General features: G+C 41.2%; 1 protein-coding gene across 1 annotated transcript; it reads right to left on the reverse strand.

Annotated features, from left to right (window-relative positions):
* Positions 1 to 1,994: 1,994 nt before the first annotated feature.
* RARS1 (arginyl-tRNA synthetase 1) lies at positions 1,995 to 27,091 on the reverse strand. Its single transcript, XM_075274747.1, has 15 exons — positions 27,002 to 27,091; positions 26,051 to 26,185; positions 23,804 to 23,992; positions 21,660 to 21,768; positions 18,931 to 19,031; positions 16,819 to 16,940; positions 15,988 to 16,108; positions 15,130 to 15,259; positions 9,723 to 9,827; positions 8,551 to 8,729; positions 7,225 to 7,334; positions 6,858 to 6,963; positions 4,580 to 4,752; positions 2,661 to 2,908; positions 1,995 to 2,178 (listed from the first exon to the last, which is right to left on the reverse strand). The coding sequence occupies exons 1-15, from the start codon at positions 27,044 to 27,046 to the stop codon at positions 2,069 to 2,071; spliced, it is 1,983 nt and encodes a 660-aa protein (XP_075130848.1). The 5' UTR covers positions 27,047 to 27,091; the 3' UTR covers positions 1,995 to 2,068.

A 27,091-nucleotide genomic window follows, 5' to 3' on the forward strand; every position in this document is an offset into this window, starting at 1 on the left:
AACCCCTTAGCGACCCATGACGTAATTGTACATCATGGGTCGCATGGGGATGTATGGAGCGAGCTCACACGCTGAGCTCGCTCCATACAGGGCAGATGCCGGCTGTATAATACAGCCAGGACCTGCCACTAACAGCAGCGGTCGGTGCCCGAGCCGATCGCTGCTGTTAACCCTTTACACACTGCGGTCAAACGTGACCGCAGTGTGTAAACGGCGCCGGCGGCACGGGCGCCGCCATGTTTCGCCGATCACCGCCAGAGGCATCGTCTAATAGAAGTGCTGCGATTTTCCTATTCACTGCAATACTGTAGTATTGCAGTGAATAGTATGAGCGATCAGACCCCCTAGGTTTCAAGGTACCTAAGGGGTCTGATCATAAATGTATAACAAGAAAAAAAAAAAAAAAGTTTTTAAAAGTATTGAAAAAATTAAAAAAATATAAAAGTTCAAATCACCCCCCTTTCGCTAGATCAGCTATAAAAGTAATTAAAGAACATTAAACATAAACATATTAGGTATCCCCGCGCTCCAAAATGCCCGAACTATTAGAATATTAAAACATTTATGCATCCAACAAGAAATTGATTCCAGCCAGGTTGCGTGGAAAGATGCAAAAATACTTCTTCTTTATTGTTAAAAAGTTTACGAAATCACAGCAGCATAAGAACAAAACAGGAATGTGGGCGTCAGACTAGGATGCATTATCGTTTGGCTCCGGACCGAGGGAGCATATTTTTTTCGAGCCGGTCTATAGATCCACGGATCTCAGAGTGGGAAGCGATATATGGGAGAGTGATTTTCACTACAAGTTGGCTGAGTATATTTTCCTTTCCCTTCCTCCCCTTTTTTTCTATACACATTAAAACATTTATCCCGTACTGCGAACAACGTAGCGGCAAAAAAAATAAAAATAGCCAAATAGCGTTTTTTTCAACACTTTGCCTCCTATAAAAAATTGAATAAAAAGTGATCAAACCATCAGATCTTTCCCCAAATGGTATCAATAGAAACGTCATCTTGTCCCGCATAAAAAGACACCACAACCAGCTCCATACATGGAAATATGAAAAAGTTACAGGTGTTAGAACATGAGGACACAATTTTTTTTTTCTATTTTGCAAAGTTTATCATTTTTTTTAAAGTATCAAAACATTTCAAATACTATATAAATTTGGTATCACCGCGTTCGTACTGACACGTAGAACACAGGTAACATGTCATTTGTACCAAACAGTGAACGATGTAAAAATTAAACCCATAAGAAAATGGCGCAAATGCATTTTTTCTCCAATTGCACCTCATTCTGAATTTTTTTCCAGCTTCCCAGTACATTGCACAGCATATTGAATGATGCCATTACAAAGTACAATTTGTCCTGCAAACAATAAGCCATCATGTGACTCTGTGAACTGAAAAATGAAAAAGTTATGGCTCTTGAAATGTGAGGAGGGAAAAACGAAAATGCGAAACCAAAAAATGGCCTGGTCCTTAAGGGGTTAAAGGAGCTATCTTTTACAATGGTGCTGTTTTGGTATATTTTGAGATTTTGCTTTCAGTTTATTTAGGAAGATTGGATGAATTAAAAGCAGAAATTCTTGGGTCTCTCTCAAGTGCACTTGACAAAGGCCTATTTTTAGAATACTGTTTACTTATGCCTTATTAACAATAACTGTACATGGTACAGGGACTTTTGATCACTTACATAATGTACTGCACTGCAGTGTTTTATGCCTGTCTGTTACTGTTCTACTGACAGGAATCCTATTAGACCCTGAGGCAGTAAAAGCTGATACCCACTGTGGACGGCACAGACTCTGCTCCTGAAGCCATACCATCATCCAGACAAAAATGTATGTTACGTTGTAGTTAAACACTTTAAAACTGCTAGTGGAGATGTAATAAGAACTCGGATCCAAAAAGGTCATTGACTTGCAGTGAGATAAATCTCTTAAAGAGACAAACAAGCAGAAATTGTATAGTTATTGCGTTCTCCAGTTTCTTTTATTTAGAAAAGTAAAATCAATTTCTGCATACATTGGAGAACAGACTATCAGTTTGTCATTACATTTTACATCCTCTGTACAGGTTTAATTCCCAGTATATCAAATCCTTTAGCCATGACAGCAGCTGTAGCATCGCACAGTAACATCCTGCCCATGTTCACCTTGACAATCTGACCTGGAGAATTACAGAACAGAACAGTTACTTCACAGTCTAGAATACATATGTTTCACACACAAAAGAATACATTGAAGCCTCTTTGAGTTGACTACCCAAAATTGGTGATCTTCTCAAAGAATAAGTATACAGCCCCCATGAACCCTAAATAATGATGAAAGAGCCAGAATTATTATTTTTCTTTTTTTTCTTTTTTTTTTGGGGGGGGGAGGGGGCATTGAGGAGAGAAAGAAAGTTCGGGATTTACATGGACGATTCATCTAAAACGTAAAACATACATTTAACTCCCTGAACCACTGCTGCTAAGCAGAAAGCAGGGGCAACTGATTCTACAATAAGCCTCCTCCCTGCAGTACCAACATAGTCACATATGCATGCCGGGTATTTCTAAGCGATGGTTAAGGGGGACTGGCCCAATTTGAAACCTTTGCACTGGACCCACCAATGTATTAAATCTATCCTGATGGTAAATGGGCACTTACCAGTTTGCCTGTCCTTTTCCACGCAGTAGCAGTTATCGTAGAACTCTGTGAAGGTGGTGGCCAATTCATAGAGGTAGTCACATAGTGTGTGTAGCAAGAGGTCGTCCAAAATCTTCTGCAGAATTTCAGGGAACCTAAGTATACATTTGCCAAGCTTCCACTCCTTCTCATGCTGTAAACTTATCTCTGTTTCCTGAGCTGCTTTGCGCAGTTGTTCTTCACTGATATTTGCCAACCTTGCAATAGACCTAAAATAAAAACATAAAAATACATATTTTATGTTTTTATGTACATGATTATTTGATCAGAACAATCCTTTCTCAAAAGGAATCCGAGCTGGTTTCCACAGGTCAGGATTCTCTGACCCCTGAAAGCAGCACAGACCTTGCCAAAATGTAGCATTACATGAAAGCCATTATAAAGACTGGAGAGACACATGATGCATTGATGAACCAGGTCTGCCACAGTGGGAGATATTCTTCAGGCCCTATCACATGATCTATTAAGTGGAGAAATGACGTGCAATAGTAATCTTTGCGCTCAATCATTGCATGTCATTGGATGCTGCACTCATTAGGAATTGGCCCAATACTTTGCTTGTGTAATACTCCACTCCACCATGAATATACATGTTCAGATCAACTGAGTGGCGCTGCCAGGCTTGCTCTTCTACTGGGGGACACAAGGGATTGGGTAAGTGTAAAACTCTAATAATGATCCTTGTTTTTTGAACACCTACAGTCCAACCACATCATTATTATGAGATCAGTCAACATTATTCTAATATGTAAGGTTAGCTTTAGACTAAGGCCTTATCAAAATGCAGCTAAAAATTCTGCAGCAAAAACACAACAGAAATGCAGACCCAAAAACACTTTAGTTTTGCATTTTTTGCTCTCCCACCTAAGTTTATGGGGAGAGAAAAGCCTCAGGAATAATTATTGCATGCACTTTCTGCAGTGTTTTTTTTCTGCAATGTGGGGCACAAGGTTACATATAATCTCATTCAGTGTTTTCTAATGCAACATATGGCCTCAGCATTAGCCTGCTTTATGTTAAAGGTTTTTTTTTTATGTAGATTGAGAGCCCCATATAGGGCTCACAAAGTACATTTTTTCCCTATCAGTATGTCTTTGGAGTATGGGAGGAAACCCACACAAACACGGGGAGAACATACAAACTCCTTGCAGATGTGTTCCTTGGCAAGATTCGAGCCCAGGACTCAGTGCTAACCACTGAGCCATCATGTTGCCCCACATTAAAGGTGTTTTCTAGCCCTATATAGATTATTTATACTGATGAATTATCCATACGTTATTTGTATGTGATCTTGGGTGGTCTGAAAACCAGACACTTCACAAATCAGCTGTTTTGGCAGCCTCAAGGTGTGCCACAAGCTGCTGCAGTAGACTGGGAGCAGGTGCAGTCTTGCTCCTATTCAATATGAGAGGAGCTGCAGTCCTCTCCACAGTATTATAACGATTTTGAGAAACTGAAGGAGTTTCCCTGTCCACTATAGCAACCTCCAGCGCCTGTAGACTGCTGGCTGGTATGTGCAGTGTCCGGGTGTTAAGATACTAATAACCTACTTGGTATGAAAAATCCATTTGTAGCTGGGAAAATACTTAACCCATCATGCTAAATCTTATATAGTTATAAACACAGCTGATCCATAAAAAGGTAACCATCCTGTGGAAATTTTGCTCTTAACCCCCTACTGGTAATTGGGTAAATTCTAGATAAATCATAATAAACATGTGCATATCTTTACTCTATAGGCAATGGGCATCTAACCTGCTGATTTAACAGCAGAGGTTAACATTTCTGGGTGCAGCAGAAAAAATTAATATTTCAATGAGAAACATGTATAAGAAACATGTATAAGAAAGATGACTGTCTATATTATAGGCCATCTATACCTTATCCTGGTAAAAGCATACAGCAGGTAGGCAGCTGTGTTCCCTCGGTCATCCAACATTTTATCAAATGAGAAGATATAGTCATTCATCCTGTTGTGGGATAAGTCTGCATACTTGATACACCCAAAGGCAACAGCTTTCTGTGCAGCCTCCAACTCTTCAGGAGTAAGTACCTTGAAAACAGAAAAAAACATTATCTAGACCAACCTATTCCGATCTACAAAAACCCATATCTGCCCTGACTCTTAATAAAAACCCCATTGCAGCAATCGAATACAGATCTTGTGTCTGAGTAATACATATATACACAGCTCACTATTTTTTCAATAGTAGTCTTTTTTTTTTTTTTTTGTTAATCATGCTTGTAATTTCATTACTTTAGATATTTTTAGACCATCTAGGGTGTTTCAGGGATATTCCAGACTATATAATGGATGACTTATCCTCATTCATGATTTCATGTTCAGAAGAGGTCCAACACCCCGGCACCTGGCCAGTCAGCTGTTTGAAGGACTGCAGTGTTCGATTGGGTGCTGCAGCCTCTTCAGTACTTAGAAAGCAAAGCATTGTATATTTGTACAGCTTCTGTGTTTTGTATCACAATTTAGCTCATTCACCAATTAAACTGAGCTGTAATCAAGATATATAAAGATGAATGTGGCATCACATTGCCAGTGAAGCAGAAGCACCACTGCCGCTTCAAAGAACTGATCCGAGTCGGTCTTGGGTGACAGCCCCCGTGCATTTTCAATTGATGACTTACGCCAAAGATAGGTCATCAATTAAAATGTCCCAAAAAACCCATATAAAGAGGACCTTTCACGTCCTCATAAATGTGCAGTATTACATACAGTGGGTAGGGAAAGGAGTGGCTTCGGAACAACTCTGTTACCATTCTTGACTGGCCCACCCAGAGCCCTGATCTAAACCCAATTGAGCATTTCTGGAGAGACCTGAAAATGGCTGTCCACCAACGCTCACCAACCAACCTGACAGAACTGGAGAGGATCTGCAAGGAAGAATGGCAGAGGATCCCCAAATCCAGATGTGAAAAACTTGTTGCATCATTCCCAAGACGACTCATGGCTGTACTAGCTCAAAAGGATGCAAATACTCAATACTGAGCAAAGGGTCTGAATACTTATTACCATGTGACATTTCAGTTTTTCTTTTTTAATAAATTTGGAACAATATCTACATTTCTGGGGTTTTTTTTGTCAAGATGGGGTGCTGAGTGTATATTAATATTAATGAGAAATAAAATGGAACTTTTTTGATTTTAGCAAATGGCTTGTAATGAAACAAAGAGTGAAAAAGTTAAAGGGGTCTGAATACTTTCCGTACCCACTATACTTACTAGAAAATCATCAGTGAGCTAAGTTCACCGCACTGTCGGCTTTACTGCTATGAGCCCCGTTAATGGGAGATATCGGTGCAGTTAATTTTGGCACCGATATCTCTCGACTGTCAGAAGGGCTGGCCTTACAGCTCAGCATCATCGCATCCTCCTGACTGTACTCTTCCATACTCTTGTACTGTATACTTCTACTACTTGTCTGCCCCAGCTATTACTGTGGGATTGTGGCTGTTGATGAGAGACCATTTACCCACTTGTACCATGTAATCCCAGTGCCATATATTTACAGGACATAGTGTTAAGATAAGATAATGCTTTAAGACCTTGCAGTTAGAATAGTAAATGTACAGCATGTGGCAACAAGGGATTTATTATTTGCACCATTTGCAGAATAGACCCAGTTATTCAATATAACAAACAGAGATCTGTCAGGTGTATGAAATTTGCACTTGTCTACTTTTATCTTTTTGGCAGACCTACACTTTTATGGTTAGCCAGGTGACATTTAGTGCAGGGTTTACTTTGGAGAAAAGATGAGGAAGAGGCGTGTAATCCTGAGTCACTCAGAATGAGATCATATAACGTAAGTGAAAAGATCACATACAAATGAACATGTATCATATATAAATGTTCAGACAGAAAGGAATAACTAAATAAGGCTGTACTAGCTGAAATGTATATATTGGGGGAACAGGTACATAATAAAAGAAAGAAAAAACAGAGATCCAGAGAAAAGGGGGAGAAGTAGGACAAGTAAAAACGATTTTAGTTTTAGAATTAGTTTTTGCTCACCTTGCCAAAAAAATACTTTTTATCGTGGGGAGGGTGAATGAGGAGGTATAATTATCACCTGACCAACACCTATCTAAAGTCTCTGCCCACCATAAGTTCTTTATCTCATGACAAAATCACACACTTTACCTTATCTCTCTCTTTATCCTTTAGCTTGTCCATAGAACGCTTCAGCCCTTCTTCCAGCAAATCGATTAATCGCACAGTATCACCTGACCGGGTCTTAAATTTCTTCCTAAAATATGTATCAGTGGAGAATACTTATGTGAACAGGACCAGGGGTATTAGATACAATCATTAGACAAAGCACACTGGAATTCACATATTCTTAGGTCCATTGTCATGCAAGAAAATAAATCCTCTAAATTTTCAGTTCCCTATAGGACCAAGGTTTCCCAATATGATAAAACACAACTGAATGGCGACTTCCTGGTATAAAATACTACAGATTTAAAAGTGATTACATAATATTTACAATTTTTCTTTCATTACTTACTTATCTTCTCCTAAGACGACACCGAATCCAGCATGTTCAACTCTGGTCACTTTTGGATCATACCAACCAATCATCTGAGCAGCTGAAAACACATTCTGTAAGTGGATGCCCTGCAAAATGAATACAATGTCAAATAAGGTGCTATAATACTATATATGATTTACAATAAATCTGTACAGCCTTACTCTGTTAAATCATATTACCCTACAGTATATGCACAACGTATACCCATGTACAAATGGCAGTATTAGAAATAGTTGTTACTTTACTGGTTCTCTGCCATTTTTAGAAGTTTTTTTTTTTATTAGTATGACATCTAATGTAAAATGTAATTTTGTTTGTTTATAATGTATTACAAACTTATAACAATAATGAGCACAGCTTGACACCATCAGCCATGAATCAAGGTTTGCAGTACAAGTCCTAACATTTCAGCATATGTTAAAGTGCTAATGCGCTTTAGGCTAAGTTTACACGCAATTCCACATGTGCATATTCCGTCTCGGCTGCCTCGACGGGATGCCGATGCAGTGCACGGCATCCCGTTGCGGCTTTCCACTCCGGATTAGGCCCAAATGAATGAACCTAGTACGGAGCGTAATCAGCCACGGATTCCGCCTGAAGAAAGGGCAGCTCATCTCTTCTGCCGCTAGCGGAAAAAAGAACGCTAGCGGTCTCCATAGACCACCATTGTGAGGGGGCGGATTATGACGTGGATTCTGTGCCAAAATCCACCCCCTCTTGCCCCGTGTAAACAGGGCCTTAAACAGCTGTCAGCTAAACCCTCAATAATAATATCTCACAATCCCCCCATATACACGCACACTTGGGGGTGGCCCTCTATTTTAAGTATAACATAAAGTAAGTTGGAATCCAACATCTGCTTTGGCTAAGAGTTGGAAAACCCACAAACACATTAGATGGGTGCCCTTTACAGGAGAAATAAGCATGTTTGGCCACTATTCAACTAATGTGTATGGCAAATTTTAGGCAGTGCACTGCATATTAGGAAAGAAAAAAAAAAAGAAAAAAAAAAAAAAAAGGGGGGGAAGGAACAACACTATATCAGAACATACAGCATTCAGCATAGCATTCAGAACATATGCCCATAATGTTCTATATGTAAAAATAAAATAAAAAGCAGTGCTCCGAGTCTTCAACTGGAAAGTATCTGTTCTCTTTTGTTATCCATATGTGCAAAGTTTCAGCCCAAACTTATGGAACCTTCCTGAAATCCAAAATATATACATACTCGCACATCCTTAATGTTTCACAACTGGTTGGGAAATATTTCCAAGCTAAATTTAGATGTAGAATAGGCCTTACCTGTCCACTGTCCACAACATAAATAATAATATCTGCTTTCTCTTCAACCAATCTCTGCTTTATAGCAGCTAGGTCAGAAGTATCGTAGGTGTAACCCCCGTCTGATTTCACAATAGTTAGAGGTATTGAACAGCCAGGAGGAAATACAATTTTTCTTCCTTCATCGATTTCAACCAAACCTACAAAATGTATAAGATAGCTGAAATAATAACAGAAATACATATGCATACATTTAAGTTTATTTAGGCTTTTGCAAATCTAGTTCTACTTTCCACATGTACGGTTTTGAGATATATATCTATATAAATAGTTGTTTAAATGTCATGATCACATGGTCTAACCTCTGGGACCCCTGTTAATCCTGTTTATGTTATATTCTACTGTTATAGCCATATACAAAGGGAGAATACCCTCTTAAAGAACAATGGCTTGACTCTTAACAACCTTCACTCATTCTCTTTTTTCTAACTGTATCCAGAGAGAGAAGATGGAGGTTACACACAGAAGTATATGGAGGGAGAAGAGGAGAAGGTGGCTGTTGGATGGAGAGAGAAAGAGAAACAGTGACGGAGGCTGAGCCCTTCCCTTTCTACAGTACATATTACTAGTATAACAAGAGGAAGAAACTGGTTCGGGTAGAGATGTGTCTGTGGTAGCCATCTTCACTTGCGTCAGCTGGTAATGCTGGGTTCACACCAGCATTCGGTCTCCGTACTCAGGTTACCTGACAGATTGTATCCAGCCGTGAGTGCCTGTGAGTGTTTTACGCTCTCCACAGCGAAAACATTTTTTTAAAAACCGGACACTAAGTCCTGCATATCCGACTTTGTGTTCGGTTAAGAAAAACCGGTTTCACTGCGGAGTGCATAAAACGCTCACAGGCGCTCACGGCCCGACACTTTTCAAATGAATGGGTTTGAAAAATACCAGCAGGTTTCCGTTTCCTGCCCAGTTTCGGGCAGGAAACGGAAACCTGTATAACGGAGACCCCGGGTGCAGATGTGAATAAGCCCTTAATCTGAATAAACCATATTTGATATTGATTGCGGTCAGGTCTATACAGTGAATGTATTATCCTGAATAACCAAAATACCTACATAGATGCTTATAAGAAGTTTTATTAGTATTGTTACTGACTTTTCCCATCGAGTATAAAACATATGAATACCCACCTTTCTCTTCATATTCTTTGACCACCTGGACCATTTTGTCTTGATAGTAAGATTCTCCTCTATCAATGATACGAATGTCCAAACAATCGTAAATTTTCTGAAATTCTTAAAGCAAAACAGAGAAAGTCAAAGAAATTAAAAAGACGTAGGAAAAAAAAAAAAAAATTGGGTTATTTCTTAAGAAAAATTTGACAATCTGATTTGATCAAGCAGGCCTCCAGGTAGCATCTAAGGACCACACCTTTACTCTGTATATTGTGAATTGTTAAGGTGCTCATACTGCTAGCTACCTATAATACGGTATATATACATGAAAGCTTGCCCACACAGAAGTACAGATGTGGCAGAATTAAACCAAACTTCTGCAACTATCTCAATGACTTTTCATGTTTTTTTGTGATTAAGCTATCACACTGCAGTAGCTTAACCAATTGCATACATTCTGGTTAACTGTGCTACATCTATATTAATAATAATAAATTTTATTTATATAGCGCCAACATATTCAGCATCACTGTACAATTTGTAGGGTTCAAATACAGACAGAAAGATACATAACAAAGAAAATCATTTCACACAGTGGGACTGAGGGCCCTGCTCGCAAGAGTTTACAATCTATGAGGTAGAGGGGGACACAAGAGGCAGCAGGGGGCGGCATTGCTTATACAGAGGGAAGTCAATGTTGTAATAGAGGTTACTGTCATTACACAGACATAAAACTTTATGAGCCGTCACTAGTCATGTCCTGTAACATGTGGCTGGAGCTTGGATATATAACGTAATCCTGAAATGGCATCATATCATGTGGGGTAATGTGGGAGCGGGGACAGGCTGGCTCCGTACACTCAGCCCCCCCCCTCTCTCCCCCACACAGCAGGGAGCTACGTCATGTGGCTCCCTCAGCAATGAGCAGGGGGCCAGGTGCTAGTGTCCATAATGAAGTGAATAAAATAAGATAGTGGACAAACAAAGCAGTTTTGCTGAAGCAGTGTATTTAGGAAAAGTCTTAAATCCACATTAACAAGCAGTATAGATAGAATCATTGTTATGATACCATCCCTTTAAATTAGCCATCGCCCCCCTAAACCGCTTCAACGCCCCCCAATCTTCTCTGTGCCCTTTACTGCCCCCCTATAGGCCTCCAGCACCCACAAGGGGGCGTTATCGCCCACTTTGAGAAAGACTGGTCTAGACTGATAGATGAGCCTGGCTGCTGCATTCAGAATAGATTGTAAAGGGGAGAGTTTAGTAAGGGGAAGACCGATTAGTAAGGAGTTACAGTAGTCAAGGCGAGAATGAATCAGAGAGACCATAAGTGTCTTTAATGTATCTCTGGTAAGGAAATAGCGTATTCTGGAGATGTTTTTGAGGTGGAGGTGAGCGTGCGAGTGATTCAATATGAGGGGTGAAGGAAAGGTCTGAGTCAAACATAACCCCGAGGCAGTGTGCATGCTGCCTAGGAGTTACAGTAAGGCCTGAGACTGCAATGGATATATCAGGGACAGACCTATTAGATGGTGGAAACAGTAGTAGTTCAGTCTTAGAGAGATTTAGTTTCAGATAGAGCGAGGACATGATATTAGAGACAGCAGAAAGACAGTCACTGGTGCTCTGTATGAGTGCAGGGGTGATGTCATGGGAAGATGTGTATAATTGGGAGTCATCAGCATAAAGATGGTACCGGAAGCCAAATCTGGCGATGGTTTGTCCAATGGGGGCTGTGTAGAGAGAAAAGAGCAGGGGGCCTAGGACCGAGCCCTGAGGAACCCCAACAGCAAGGGAAAGAGGGGAGGAAACAGAGCCCGCAAATGATACGCTGAAAGTGCGGTCTGAGAGATAAGAGGAGAACCAGGAGAGCGCAGTCTCGTTGAAGCCGACTGAGTGGAGCATAGTGAGGAGAAGTTGATGGTCAACGGTGTCAAAAGCTGCAGAGAGGTGCAGAAGAATAAGGAGAGAAGTCACCATTGGATTTAGCCATTAGGAGATCATTGGAGACTTTTGTGAAGGCAGTTTCAGTAGATTGCAGAGCGTGGACACCAGATTGTAATGGGTCAAGCAGAGAGTTAGTAGAGAGCAGATTAAACGAGAATAGACCAGGCGTTCCAAGAATTTAGAGATGAAGGGGAGGTTAGAGACAGATTGATAGCAGCACAGGATGGGTCCAGGGAGGGTTTTTTTCAATAGCGGGGTTATAACAGCATGATAGAAGAAGGATGGGAAGATTCCAGAAGAGAGAAGTTAAATATTTTAGTAAGGTAAGTCGTGACAGCAGGCGACAGAGATTGGAGAAGGTGTGAGGGGAAGGGGTCACTACTGCAGGTTGTAGGGTGAGATGAAGAAAGTAACTGGGAGACTTCCTCTTCTGTAACAGGTTCAAAAGATGAGAATAGACAGTCTGAAGTTCAGTTGGTGAGGGGGTCCGTACTATGGTAGGTGTGGGAATCAATGCCACCTGGGGCTTGGGCAGTTATTTCCGGACAGATCTTATCAATTTTATCATGGAAATAAGTGGCCAGGTCATCAGCACTAAGGTCTGTAAATGGGGTCTGCACCTTGGGTGTGAGTAAAGAGTAAAAAGTTTCAAAAAGCCTTTTAGGGTTGCTGGAGAGAGAAGAGATGAGGGCGGTGAAGTAGTCTTGTTTGGCGAGGTTAAGGGTAGAGCTATATGTTTTAAGCATAAATCTGAATTGGAGGAAATCTGCAGGTGAACGTGATTTTCTCCAGAGACGTTCAGCACACCTAGAGCACCGCTGAAGAAATCGTGTCTGTGGCGTGTGCCAGGGTTGCTGCCTCCCAAATGGGACTTACGAGTGGAGGGGGGAGCCACCTCATCCAATGCATTTTTAGGGTTTCATTATAGTGACTGGTGGCCAGATTGGGACAGGAGATTGAGGAGATGGGGGACAGAGAGGACTGTAGAGTATTTGAGAGGTGCTGGGTGTCGATAGCACGCAAATTCCTATATGTGTGATGGGTAGGTGTATCTTGTGAAGGGGAGAGAGCACTGGTGGTGAGAGATAGAAGATTATGATCAGAGAGTGGCAGAGAAGAGTTAGTAAATTTAGAAACTGTGAGGAGTTGATGGAAGACCAGATCAATCGTGTTGCCATCTACATCTACATGTGTAGCGGAAGAAGAACATTGTGAAAGACCAAGAGAAGTGGTTATTGAGAGAAACTGTGAGGCGGCTGGGAAGACATTTTTAATTCCAAAAGGGCAAAATAGTCAACCTAAAATAACATTGGCATTAAATAGAGCCAATCAGACAAATCAGTATTACTAGTTGGTTGGCAGTCTGGAGCTGCCTCTCTTCAGTACTATAAAGAACCGTATAGAAGCTCCAATCCTCCATTTAATGGTTTACATAGCTCTTCATCTGTTATAAAAGGACTCGATTTTATATGTATTATGGAATTAGTTTCCCCTCATTTTAGTTATTGGTTTGTCTAATATAGGGGTCTCAAACTTGCGGCCCGCGGGCCAACTGCAGCCCTCAGGACGAAAGTTTGCGGCCCCCGCGCAGCTCCCTGCATGTCCCGCTATAGTCATCTTTCGGTCGGCACACTAAGACACGCCTCCAATAGTCACATGACGTCTGACGTCACACACAGGTCCTTGAGTCTTAAACTGCAGCAGTACTAGCTTTCCACTGATCACCCATCACTTTTATTGCTGTTATAACAGTGGAAAGCTAGTACTGCTGAAGTGTAAGACTCAAGAACCTGTGTGTGACGTCAGACGTCACCTGACTATTGGAGGCGTGTCTTAGTGTGCCGGCCGAAAGATGAAGAGATGTAGTACTGAGAGGAATGTGAGATGGAGTGTGTGTGTCAGTGTGTGTGTGTGTCAGTGTGTATCAGTGTGTGTGTGTCAGTAACCTAGGGGCAGAGATGGAGGGGGGACATGAACCTGGGGTCACAGATGGAAGGGGGAGCATGAAAATGGGGGCAGATGGATGGGGCACATGAAACTGGGGCAGATGGAGGGACGACATAAAACTGGGGACAGATGGAGGGGGGACATAACATGGGGCTAATGAAGGGGGATATCAAACTGGGGGAGAAATGGTGAGAGGAGATGAAACTGTGGGTAGATGAAGGGGGGCACTTAAACTGGGGACAACTGGAGGGGGCATTAAACCGTAGGAGTAGCTGGAGGGGGACCTGTCTGCCTCTAGTTGTCCCCAGTTTATTGTCACCGTCCACCTACCCCTACAGTTTAATGTCTGCTTCTAGCCTCCCGAGTTTAATGTCCCCCTCTAGTTGCCCCCAGTTTAATGTCCCACTTCAGCTGCCATTAATTTACTGCCCCCCTCCAACTACCCCCACTGTTTAATGTCCCCCTCCAGCTACCCCAGTTTCATGTCCCCTCTAGTTTCCCCCAGGAGAGGGACCTAATACTGTGGGGTAGTTGTAAGGGAACATTATAATGTGGGGACATATAGTGTACGGGTGACTGTAGGAGGATTATACTGTGTGGGGGCACATGAAAAATGAATAAGAATGGGTGGAGTCATCATAAAATTGGGTGGAGCTAAATTTGCTGCGGCGAGCATAGCTTTTGAAAAACCTGATGCGGCCCAGCCTCACCCAGAGTCTACCTCCAGCGGCCCCCGGGTAAATTGAGTTTGAGACCCCTGGTCTAACACAATGGTTGCTTGTGAACAAACTAACATTGTAACTTGAGAAATCCATGAATAGAAAGTACTAAAATGGACAAATAATGAAACAAGGAACTAAACTTGCATAGCAAAGTTTCACTCTTGTCATTTGCTTTTTCTTGAGGACAACATATTGAAGGATTACCTACGTAGAGAAGACCTTTTACGTCCTTTAAGGCAGGGAGTGTTCTATTAATTTGCAAAGCTCAGAGTATGGTGAATTCAGTGCAATTTCAGTTTTGCAGGTATCTGCCTCAATTCCAGAGATATGTGATATTAGCTTCACAAGGGCACTATCAGAGAGGCCACACTCACAGCTCAGTGTCATCGCTGGATTATGAGGAATGCCCCTGATGGGACGCTTCTATAATCTTGTACTGAAGGAGGTGTTCCTTATCTCCCTTTGAGGTCAGGCCCCCTGAAAGTGCAGGGATAGGCTAAACTAACAGAAGAGATATCTCTGGAACTGGGGAAGATACATGCAAAACTGAAAGTGCACGGAATTCAGCATAATGTCAGCTTTGCAAAGGAATATAACACTACTTAACTAGGACGACATGAAAGGTTTTCTCTAACCACAAGCAAAAATGTAAAACAGTGTTATCTATGACAGCCAGGATGACTTACTAGGGTAAGAGGACTCTACAGTGGCTATAGAACAGCCAGGAACATGAGGAGCAACATGCACTTACATTGTAATGTACTTATTCCTTATATGCATTTTTATATTACACAGTGTGAACTCACCTTTTCGGGATACATCACAGATCAGGTTCCAGCCTTTGATGATGTCAGGACTATGGCTTTGCAGCTGCACAACGCATTGATACGCCCTTTTTTTGAAATCCTCCTCTTCATCAAATCGCTTTTTGGATTCCTTGTAAAACAAGTGCAAACCAAGTGTAAATCCCAGCACAATAGACTTTTATGTTGAGTATGTGTTCTCATATTACAAGCCTGATGTCATGTTTCATTCTACTATAATGGCTAGTACAATGTACAATATGGCTAGTATAATGTTGTATACACACAAAACAGGCAACATCAAGATTGCGGTTTCTAAAGAACATGTATTACTTTTGTAGACAGTTGGCACAAAAATCTGGAACTACCAATTCATATAGCACTTGTCTTTGAGAATAAAGAGCAGAATTACATGTACCAGAAAAGAACTTAACAGGATCAATGCATTAATGAATAATTTTTTAGATTATTATTATATTAATTTATTATATATGTTTAAAAATAATATATATATTAATATTATTAATAAAGTTAACCTTCCGATTTCGTTGAGACAAGCCAATTTGCAGGGGAACGTTTCCATAGTTTATTACGGGCACCTCTTTCACACACAGCTGACGGAGCTGTGCTTAGGCAAAACAGTAATGACCCTTTTTAGAGATGAGCGAACACTATTCGGAACAGCCGTTCCGAATAGCACGCTCCCATAGAAATGAATGGCCGCTTCCATTCATTTCTATGGGAGCGTGCTATTTGGAACGGCTGTTCCGAATAGTGTTCGCTCATCTCTAGCCCTTTTCCTTTCGACTGAGCAAGAGGATGGGTGGGTTAAAAAATAAAATAATAATAATAAATTCATACCTTGTAAAACGACTGCAGGTCTCCAATAGGTGGCGAGACCGAGAGATAATTTGGAAATTTATCCTGCAGGTGAGCAATTAACATGCCAAACTGCGTGCCCCAGTCTCCTAAGTGATTTAACCTGTAAATGACGAATTAGATATATTTGTTAGAATTTTCAATTAAACACAACTTACCATTTTACACCACACACTAGATTCCTAACACACTAACATTTTATAAAAGTTACCCATAATCTTTGCATGTATGCAGACTCTTACAGAAGAGTTGCTTCTAAAGTAATGGTCAGTTCTAAGTTGTCCAAGGCCAAATTATTATACATGCTACAGTATGTTATCTACGTTAAAGGTGCTCTACCACCTTCTCAAACCATCCTCAACTGTAAACACCATATTAAATCTTTGCTATGTTAGTCATCTTTGTAGATTTGGAAAAAAACAACTTTGAAGTCTTAAGTAAATGAGGTAGTTGGTGCACTGGGGGCAGGTTTTCCTAAAGCACTGGTATTACCCCTCAGACGGTTACCACCTCCTGCCTGCCTCCTCCCACTGCTATGACATCACCCATCCTACCTACCCGGCAAGTGCAATGTTCCCAGGGCTGAAGCCATGCCCCAGAGTCCTGCACCAAATTGCATAGGATTTCATAATTTTTCTCCAAATCGACATGTAAAATAAGTGAGATACATAACAAAGGTATTTTATGTATCATTATAATGTGCCCTGTACTGTAGTGGTGTCAGTTCAATATGCTTGGGGAGGTGGTAGGCCACCCTTTAGCTTTATTAAAGGAAAAAGTCTTCACTTTATCCAGGTTACTAAACAATCTTACCGAAGTACATCATGTCCAACAAACTCGAATAACCGACATACGCTGTCACCTATGATGGTTGATCTGAGATGACCCACATGCATTTCTTTGGCAATATTTGGAGAAGAGAAATCAACCACAACCTGAAAGACAAATTTGACATCTGCAAGTTAGTGCATTGTTTTTTCCTCCAGATACTAGGTGTTCAAAATTCCTTCCTCAGCATAAATACTTTTGCCGGACCTCACATGTATACTGGACAAGAAATGGAGGTCCTGAGTGCCCCAAGTGTCGGGAACAATAGACCGCAGATCTATACACTTTTATGGGACTGATGAAACAGCATTCTCCATCAGTCCTAAAGAAGTGGACTGGACAGTGGTCACACATGGGTTCATGTGGGACACTCTCAGCTCCATTCTTTAAATCTTGGTTAGAATAAATGGTCGGATGGCCCTGCCTCAATATTGTGGGTCTTGCTGATAATAAACTACTATATTTGTCCAGCAAAACATATCCAATTACAATAATTCGTTAAGGAAATATACCCACACAATAAAAAAAATCCAACAGGGGATCCAACAAGGAGTCTCCCAGAAGAGAATAACACTATCAGTCTCCAAGATATTCACATGTATCTTGCAGAGGTGTCGATTTTCTCCTGAAATTCTCAATTATAGCCAGCAGTTTGCTGAAAGGGGTATTCCCATGAACAAAGCAATACTGAGATATGTATATAATTAAAAATTAAACATTTTTGCAAATATAATTAATTAAAAAGTTTACAAAGTTTTAAAGATTTTCTCTAACCATCTTAGAGGTGACAGTTTGTTGTCTAGATCAGTTGCCTATGGATACGACCATGAATGCAAGAACTTTCTGTACTCTAAAACAGAGCTGTGATTTCCTTATTGAGGGTGGATTATCTTATAATGTATGTACTGTCTCTGCCTGATAACCAGTGCACAATAAGGAAATCATGGCTGGGTTCCTGCATTCATGGTCGTATCCACTGACAATTGATCAAGACAACACACTGTCATTACTGAGAAAATTAGAGAAAATCTTTAAAATTTTTATTTTTAGTTATTTATATATGCAAAAATGTTCAACTTTTAATCCTACTAATATTATGAATGTGAAAGTTTGGATGTTTGTGTGTTTGTTACTTGATCACGCAAAAACGGCTGAACGGATTGGGATGAAATCTGACACATACATAGTTTGTAACCTCAATTAACACACAGGTTACTTTTTATGTCGGTAAATGACATAACTTCACGACTGTTATGAATTTTGCTGATCTTGGCAGCAGCATTTATCTCAGTTACTTGGAGATTGCTTGGAGAGCCTGGTCTGTTATCTCTCTATGTAAACACATAGATAACACTGAGTCCCTTGTGTACATTCATTTGCATATTATCTGATCTGCTCCAGGTAGTGTGCTGACACACTGGATGGGTAAACACCTTTAATCAAAATTGGCAGTTTGCCAATTTTAAACATGCTGGGAAGAAGAAAATCTAATAAGCAAAAGCAAAGAGAGCTATGAAGGTAGCCAGAAGCCAACAGAGTTCTCCTCAAGCGGAGAAGAGGGGGGATCATCAACGCCAACGACATGTTCATTATATGGCGTCCCAGTGAGCTGCTGAGATGCCCGGAGCAACCACCGACACGGTGTGAGGAACAAGTTCAGTAGCAGGCCAGCTTGAGGGCTGCCGAAATGCCGAAGCAGGCGTACCATCGACGGCAGCAATTTGCTGAATATAGGTGTATCATCGACACCAACAACACGCAGACGAAGTCATGGGTAGAGGCTAGTTGTTTATAAGCCTAGATATGGACAGGACAGGACTTAGGCTCTACTCACACAATCAAGGTTGATTCTTGGCCAGGTTTTTCATGATCAAGTGGCCATCAGTTTTTTTTCACATACCAACTACTACCTTCAGTGGGTGTAATGGATCGGTGAAAACAGATCTGAAAGTTGAATTCCCTGAAAAAGTAATGTATGCACTGCCTTTTCATGGACCATGGATGGCACATGGCTAAGAAACTTGATCCTGTAAATAGAGCCTTATTCAAGAGGATCAGGTTTGTAAGAAGCCACAGGGAATAATAAAAAACACCCACCCTTTTCTTTTCACCAATTACAGGTGGTTGCACACCATTCACTAGCAGCTTGGTCAACTGTTTGGATACAAAATTCTTCTGAATATGAACATTGATGAAACCTGGTGAAACAGATTAATAGCATTAAAGTCATTACATTCTATGAGGTAAAAGGAATTAAACTATCACTATACTGGTGTTCTCTTGCCCAACCTTACATGGGTATAGGTATGAACAGGTACAAGACTTGAGTGTTGTTGTACTTCCCAGTGGGCCATCTGTAACTCTCCATGCCCAAATAAGATTGAAAAGAAAAGCCCAAGTTCAACATAAGACATTAGCAATTTTACCTAGAAGTAAAATACATAAGACCATGGGGTCTTTAGGTAGTTTTTTCTCATAAGGAAACTTCATTATGACCAAAAAAAGGCAAATAATCCCTGATCACTTTTTTCTTTTATAAATATAGATTGTGACGCTAGGTTCACACTAGCGCCCGGAGTCCGTTCTGAGCTTTCCGTCTTCTGCATTTAAAAAAAAAACGGTTTTGCGGCGGAGAGCATAAAACGCTCACGGCCGGACATCTTTCAAACCCATTCAAATGAATGGGTTTGAAAGAGTCCTGCAGGTTTCCGTCTCCTGCTTAGTTTTGTGCAGGAAACGGAAACCTGCAGAACAGAGACCGGGCGCAGATGTGAACGAGCCCTGAGCCCCATATAGGGATCACAATGTGCTTTTTTTTTTCATTTAAGTATGTCTTTGTAGAATGGGAGGAAATCCACGCAAACACGGGGATAACATACAAACTCCTTGCAGATGTTGTTCCAGGCGGGATTCGAACCCAGGACTCCAGCGCTGTAAGGCTGCAGTGCTAACCACTGAGCCACCATGTTGCCCAATCCATGATCACTTTAGGGCTATTTCAAACACAGCAGAAACTTTTTCCGCCATTTGATTTCTCTGCGCGGCTAGCCACAATGTGATGTCCTGCATCGGCATCCCGCTCATGATTAAGCCCGAATGAATGGGCATAAATGGGAGTGAGTCTCGTGCCGTGGAAAGATAGGGCATATCACTTCTTTTTCGCTAACTGGAAAAGCGAGCGACTTTTGCAGGCAGATTCCACATCAAAATCCGCCTGTAAAAAACTCAGTGTGAACAGACCCTTAATGTCATTCTCCTCATTATAATTTGTTACAATACCATAATTTTTCCCTTAGTAAACATAATAGAAGGGCTTTCCAAATTGTCTTTACACTTAGCCCCTAAATGGGATGGCCAGTTTTTGTTTTTTCACGAGTGGTTACTTTTTACTTTTTTATTGAAAAAGCCAGGAATGGTGTGAGGGGTTGTGTTTTGCGAGTTAGCTGGTACATTGGTAAGTTGCCAACCAATGTCTTTGGCCACCTTGATAAATGTTCATTCTTGGCCATATGCAGCATTGTCATATAGAGAAATAACTGTTGGCAGGACAAGCATTCTGCTATATATACATTAACTGAAGGAAGAACCACCCACCCTGCCTCCACAAGGAGCTGATGTCCATTCGGTTCATTGTGTAATTTTAGCACGGTTGACCTTTTTTTTAAAAAAAAAAAATCCCTTCATAAACAGTACTTATCTATATTAATAAGTTCTTTGCTTCATACCCGGTTTTAACAGACTTTCATCATAAAGAAGACCACGCATCATATTCAATAACCCTTTTAATGTTTAAATCAGTTGGGGGCAGTGAAAAAAATAAAATACATGCGCACACTCACCTCCGGTGTCCTCCTGCACGTCCCGATTCTTCTGCTCCGGTGGCATCTACCAGGTCTCTTCTGGCATTCTACTGAAGCTGCTGATTGGTCTCAGTGGTCTCCTGACCGGTGAGGCCAATCAGCGGCCCAAGGCAGAGGACCCATAATGTCACAGGTAATGATATTGCAGGCCCTTCGCATAGTCCAATCAGCGGCTTCATGGGAACTCCGGAAGATGCCGCCGGAGCAGAAGAACCGGGAAACATGGGAGGACACTGGAGCAACGGGGACAGGTGAGTATGTTTTTTTTTTTTTTTTTCCACTGTCCTCAGGGACAGTGAAAAAGGGATTTTATCATTAAAATCATATTTTTTCTTGATCACACGTAGGAATAGCCTTAAGAAAGGCTATTCTTCTCCTAACTTTAGATATCTTCTCCGTGCGGTAAAAATCCCTGTTTAAGTCTGTATGCAAATGAGTTCTCTCGCAGCACTGGGGGCAGTCCCCAGTGCTCAAACAGCACCGAGGGTGTCCTCAATGCTGTGAGAGAAATCTACAGCGATGCCTCTATCTTCTTCCCGTTTGGATTTCTACTGAATGGCGGCAGCAGTTACCTGGTACAATCACAAGCCCCACTGGTCCCTTCTTCTCAAGCGGCACGTCACAACAGTCATGTTATTTGGGAAGAGGACTATGATTGGTTTCAGTGGTCACTCGGTACAGGACATCACTGGTACCTGGTTTGTACAGGTGACACCAGCCAGGCGCTTGTTTATATATATTTTTTTTTTTATTAAAAGTGAGTTAGAACACCACTTTATATCTGCACTATTTATTTAAGAAGAGGCCCAGAGATTAAGTGAAGGCTTTCATTACACCAGACAACACCAATATTTAGGGGAACCACTTGCTTATACACCATCTTAGATGAAAAATGAAACAAGACTGTTTTCTTAGGAAAAGGTTTCCTTGCTGAATTATGTACTGTCAGCATTTAATATACTTTACCTGGACCAGCAATTTCTGTTTTCTCGATCAAGTTATTTTCTGGAAGGTTTTTAACAATTTTATTTGCTATTTCAATTGGGCTCACTTTTTCACCTTTTGCCTTAAGCATCTGTAAAATAAATAAATACATATATTTGATATTATTAAATATTATTTATTTTAAATATTAAATAAAAATAAAGGAAAACAAACACTAGTACTCGTATTAATTGTAAGCATGATTTCAGTAAACCTTTCTAATTCCTATTATTTAACCTTGATATTACCCAAATAAATTCATTTTGTGATATAAAAAGTTATACAATTTCCATGCAAACAGTGTCACCTGGAAACACGATCATTTACAGTATTAAAGGGGATCGTTCACCACCTTCTCAAGCTGGAAGCCTTTGTATCCTTTTAATAGGTGCTGCATCACCGACTCCTGCGCCAGATGACAAGTACAACCTAAACATATTCACTAAGGCAGGGTTCACACTACCATTGGATTCAGTTATGAAGGTGTCCGTTTAAATGAAAAAAAAAAAAAAAAAAAAAAAAAAAGAACACCTATCATAACAGACATTAACTGACACTAACTGATGTTAATGTGTCCGTTTTTTTTAACTGATACATTTAACGGATCAGTTAAAAAAACGGACACATTAGTATCAGTTGGTGTCAGTTAGCATCGGTTAGGGTGGGCTCACAGCTGCGCCCGGTCTCCACTTTGTGGGTTTCTGTCTTCTGACCGAGAAACTGGACAGGAGACGGAAACCTGGTAGTCAGTGTCTGCACGTGAGTGTCTTCTGGTCTCCGCGGCAAAACCGTTTTTTTTTTTTTCACCAGACACAAAGTCCTGCATATACAACTGTGTCCGGTTAAAAAAAAACAAAAAAAAAACAGCTTCACCACAGAGAGGCAGAAAACACTCACGGGCGATCACTTTGTAAACCCATTCAAGTGAATGGGTTTGAAAACTGACTGCCGGGTTTCTGTCTCCTGTCCAGTTTCTCGGGCAGAAGACGGAAACCTGCAAATCAGAGACCGGGCGCTGGTGTGAACCCGCCCTTAGTGTCTGTTTTTTATACTGTCCTATTTTTTTTTTCTTTTGCTGTTTATGCTTTCTGCAGATGCACAGAAAATAAACGGACACAAAATAATGGACCGTAACTGAGGGCTATCACTTACTGTTCATTATATGTCCTTTGCCCACAGACCTCAATGTTAAAAAAAAATAAGGGATACTTGCTGTACAGAAAAGTCCTGCATACAGGATTTTTTTGTCCGCTTCAAACAGACACACTAAAGACTAAAGAACATTAAAGGACACAAGATAAAATTCTATTGAAATGAATGGAAATTGCAAATGAACCAGCTAGTGTTCGTTGCTAAAATCTTGTACGGACAATAGCCACAGACACTGCTGAGCGGACACCAACAGTAGTGTGAACGCCCCCTAAGAAGTAACTGTAAATACAGCTTCAGCAGCTATTTAGACGTGAATGGAGCACGTCATAAAAGAACACAGGTACTCCATTCACAAGAAGGCCTTAGGGGGACTCTTTGGTTTCCTGTCATCCTGATCACTGGGGGACCCGATGATCTGACACTTATCCCCTGTCCTGTGGATAACTGTCCACAACTTCACAAACCTTAAGAAAAATAATAACTGCCTCATTATATCCAGCAGCATCCCATCACCGTACATGTGAATGGAGCACCAGTCAAATAAGGGCACTGCCACTCCTTTTACAAGGAAGGCTTAGGTTATGTTCACATGGTGGAAAAATGGATTCCGTGTGCGAACATACCACGTGGCTAGCCGCGGCAGAATGCAGTGCACCAGCATCCCACTCCGGATTCGGCCTGAATGAATGGGCCTAATCGGGAGGGAGTCTCACGCTGCGGACGCCATGGCTGAGTCAGCCGCGGAATCCGCCGGAAGAAGGGACATGTCGCTCCTTTTTTCCGCTACTAGTGGATTCCGTGTCAAAATCCGCTGCCAAAAAACTCTGTGCGAACGAGCCCTAAGGTGGACTTTCAATCATCCACTCAATCAATGGAGGAAACAGAAAATCACACTGGTAGATGATACAGTATTTAATTTTTCTTACACAAAACATAAACATAAATCGGTATTATTTAAAGTAAACCAAGCTCACCTGTGTCATTGCCATTGCACTATTGCATTGGTAGTCACCAAACTTAGGCTGCTGACTGGGAGTGACTGCCAGCGGAGCATTTACCAGCTCAGGATATGATGCTCTAATAGCCCTTCCAAATATCTCCTGGAGCTGAACATTGATGTTAATCATGCTTTTTACTGATTTAGCTTTTTCTTCCTGAAGACTCTGTCAGAAAATTAGAGAGACTTTCAGTATACGGACAAAAAGGAAAAAAAAACAATAATTAAAAGATATGTATTATTCAATTCAATTTGTCAGAATAAATCCTAGGTTCAACTGAACCTTGTACAGGGGAATTTGGGACACTAAATCACTGGCCTTAAGGACCATGTGCTTGGTGTCACAAATAACTCTGCTGTTTTAATAACTTTTGTAAAGCTGTCCATGCCTGCATTAAAAAAAACTCTCTTATACTTAGTTGAGCATTTTGAAGTTTCGTGCAAAAATTTGCAATTTTTTTCCTGTCACATCTCCCCAGCAACTTTCCTGAAAGGGGATTGGCATGGGCAAGGCCACAGTCCAGGCAGATTTATTACCACTTACGGCAGTTCACTGGTGTAAATGATGCCTGGAATCTATAGCAGCTATGAGCTGGCACACGGCCCCGCTGGAGGATGCATCTGATTAAGGGCCAGACCTGCATCTAGTCATACAAGAGGCAAAACTTCTGGAGTCCTAAGGATTATCAAAACCAGTGTGCTATATGGCATCTTGATAAATCCCCCTCCCCAATATGTTCATTTTATTAATCTGAAAAGAATTCATCATATGGCATCAACCTAAATGTTTGTCCGAATGTTGGCAGATCGGTCACAGTTTTAAGTGGGCAAGTTATTCAGAACAAGTACTCACTACTAGCCTGATATTAAGGCCTTGTAAATGACTCTTTTCATATAGGGAGCAAAAGGGGTTGTCCAGGATAATTCTGTTTTTGGGGGCATTCACACGGAGTAACGCCGGGCGTGTATTACAGCCGTACACGCCGGCGTTACAGCAGACTGCCGAACACTTCCCATTCACTTCAATGGGAGCGCTTGTAAACGCCGCTGTTATGAGCGCTCCCATTGAAGTGAATGGGAAGTGTTCGGCAGTCTGCTGTAATGCCGGCGTGTACGGCTGTGATACACGCCCGGCGTTACTCCGTGTGAATGCCCCCGTTTGTTTTGGTTTTTTTAGATCAGGGAAGGTGAAAAAAAACAAACAAAAAAACCCCATACTCTCCTGTCCCTGAAGCTACAGTGTCTCCTAGCACAATCCAACCCTACTGCTCCCATGTTTTCTTCCAGAGGGTGGAAGTCCCCACCGAACACAACCGCTGAGGCCAGTCCATCACAGCCTCCGAGAACATCCAGACTGTGCTGGGAGACACCGGGACAGATAAGTATATATATATATATATATATATATATATATATATATATATGTATATTTTTTTATCTTTTCCAGCCTAATAGAATTTTTTTTGTATATAGTATGCATCCTGTTTAACCCACTGAACGCTGTACTGCTGGACTATTTGCATATAGCTAGGAAACCATGCTATGTTTAGTTATAGTAATGAATTGAAGTATGCCTGGGATAAATACAGATCTAGATGGGCAGAAATGTATTTTTTTGTTTATATCATCTGCACATGCTCAAAGTCACTGCAGAAGGAGCTGCTACTATTTATTTCAAGAGTGGGTTCATAAAACCATTATTAATAACCACTTCTTTCATCCGTCACAGGATGAGAGCAATGGACGTTAAATGACAAATGCAGACGGAGCCCCCTTCATTGTGCATTGGTCTGCATTCACCCCATTGTAAAAAAAAAAAAAAAGAAAAAAAAAAAAAGAACATGGTAGAAGATTTTTCTCTTGTCACAAAAGTAAACAAACTTGAAAGGAGGCTGCGTCTATCGTGTTCACATTATAGTTAATGGTAACAGATACAGATGGAGTGAGCTCTGTCTGTCTATTTTTCTACCTTTAGCATTTGTTGGTGTCATCCTATGACGAATGACAGCGGTTTACTGTAACAATGTTAATGTGAACATAGCTTAAGCCAAGTTTGGCGTCTTAGACCTGTCATTGCCAGCACACCCCACATGCACAGATACTGATACTGTACAGAGTAGAACTTTTCAGCTGTCAAACACACTAGTAACTGTGGTCCGTCGCTGTATATAACCGGTCTCTGTATACTACTGTAAAACCAAATAGGAGCATTGTTATACGATACCTTACGCAGGATGTTCAGCCGATACTTCAGCTTAGAGTTCTCGTCCCTCAGTCCCTCTAAGCTCGGTGAGTCACCAACAAACGCAAAGTTTCTTAAGGCTTCTATCTCAGCAGTGAGAGATTTAATCTCTGCTTCCTAATAAAGAAGAAAGACACAAAGCTAATGGTTTACAACGCTTGTAATAAAAAAATAACATAACATTATATGTATAATAATATATAGATAGATAGAACATTGCAGATACTTCAGAACATAAAGTACACTTATACGTAGGAGATCTCAAAGGAGACAATACTTGGACAGGGCAGAGTCCAACATACCGGACTCTTATGTTCTTCAAAAATGTTTTACAAAGGGTCTTCTTATTATTTTAGATCCTAGGTTATGTTCTTACACTTCTGTACAGTAAAACAACATGTAACAATGTCACCCGCTATCACAATTCAAGGTGTGCTGAATACTGAATGACGACTGTGTGCTGGATGGTTAACGGATGCAAATGTGAACACAGCCTTGCATCATTCATCTGGGTAACATAAAGCTGTAATAACATTACAATGAATGAAGCCCTATCTATAAAGTTAGGAGGTTACTTACAGTACTGCGACAGGGCTCTGAGGACTGTCCACACAGGGCTAGTAGTCACTGACACATAACTGCCGGCCGACACCCTAGTGTGTACGCCTCCTTACTGTACTAATAACGCAATCTTGTCATAAGACTGTATGAAGAAATCTGAGCAAAACCAGCGCAATAGCGAGTGAATCAAGTCACGTGCACCAATCAGATGGCTGCTTTCACTCTTGGCTCGGGGTTCTGAGCAGTTACGTGTGCCCCATAGTATATATGGAGAAGGCTCAGCTCCCCGCCCGGGAATGTGCATGCGCTATACGTGACTGTACACACACCGCAGTATATAATGCCCTGTCTATGACATGCGCCTCTCCTGACCTGCTGCCGCAGCCTCTCCTCATATCGCACAACCAGTCCCTCCATGCTCCGTTCACACTGACACCGGGGGAAGAGGCCGGACCAGGAAGC

This window comes from Leptodactylus fuscus, chromosome 5, assembly GCF_031893055.1.
Source record: "Leptodactylus fuscus isolate aLepFus1 chromosome 5, aLepFus1.hap2, whole genome shotgun sequence".
NCBI lineage: Eukaryota > Metazoa > Chordata > Amphibia > Anura > Leptodactylidae > Leptodactylus > Leptodactylus fuscus.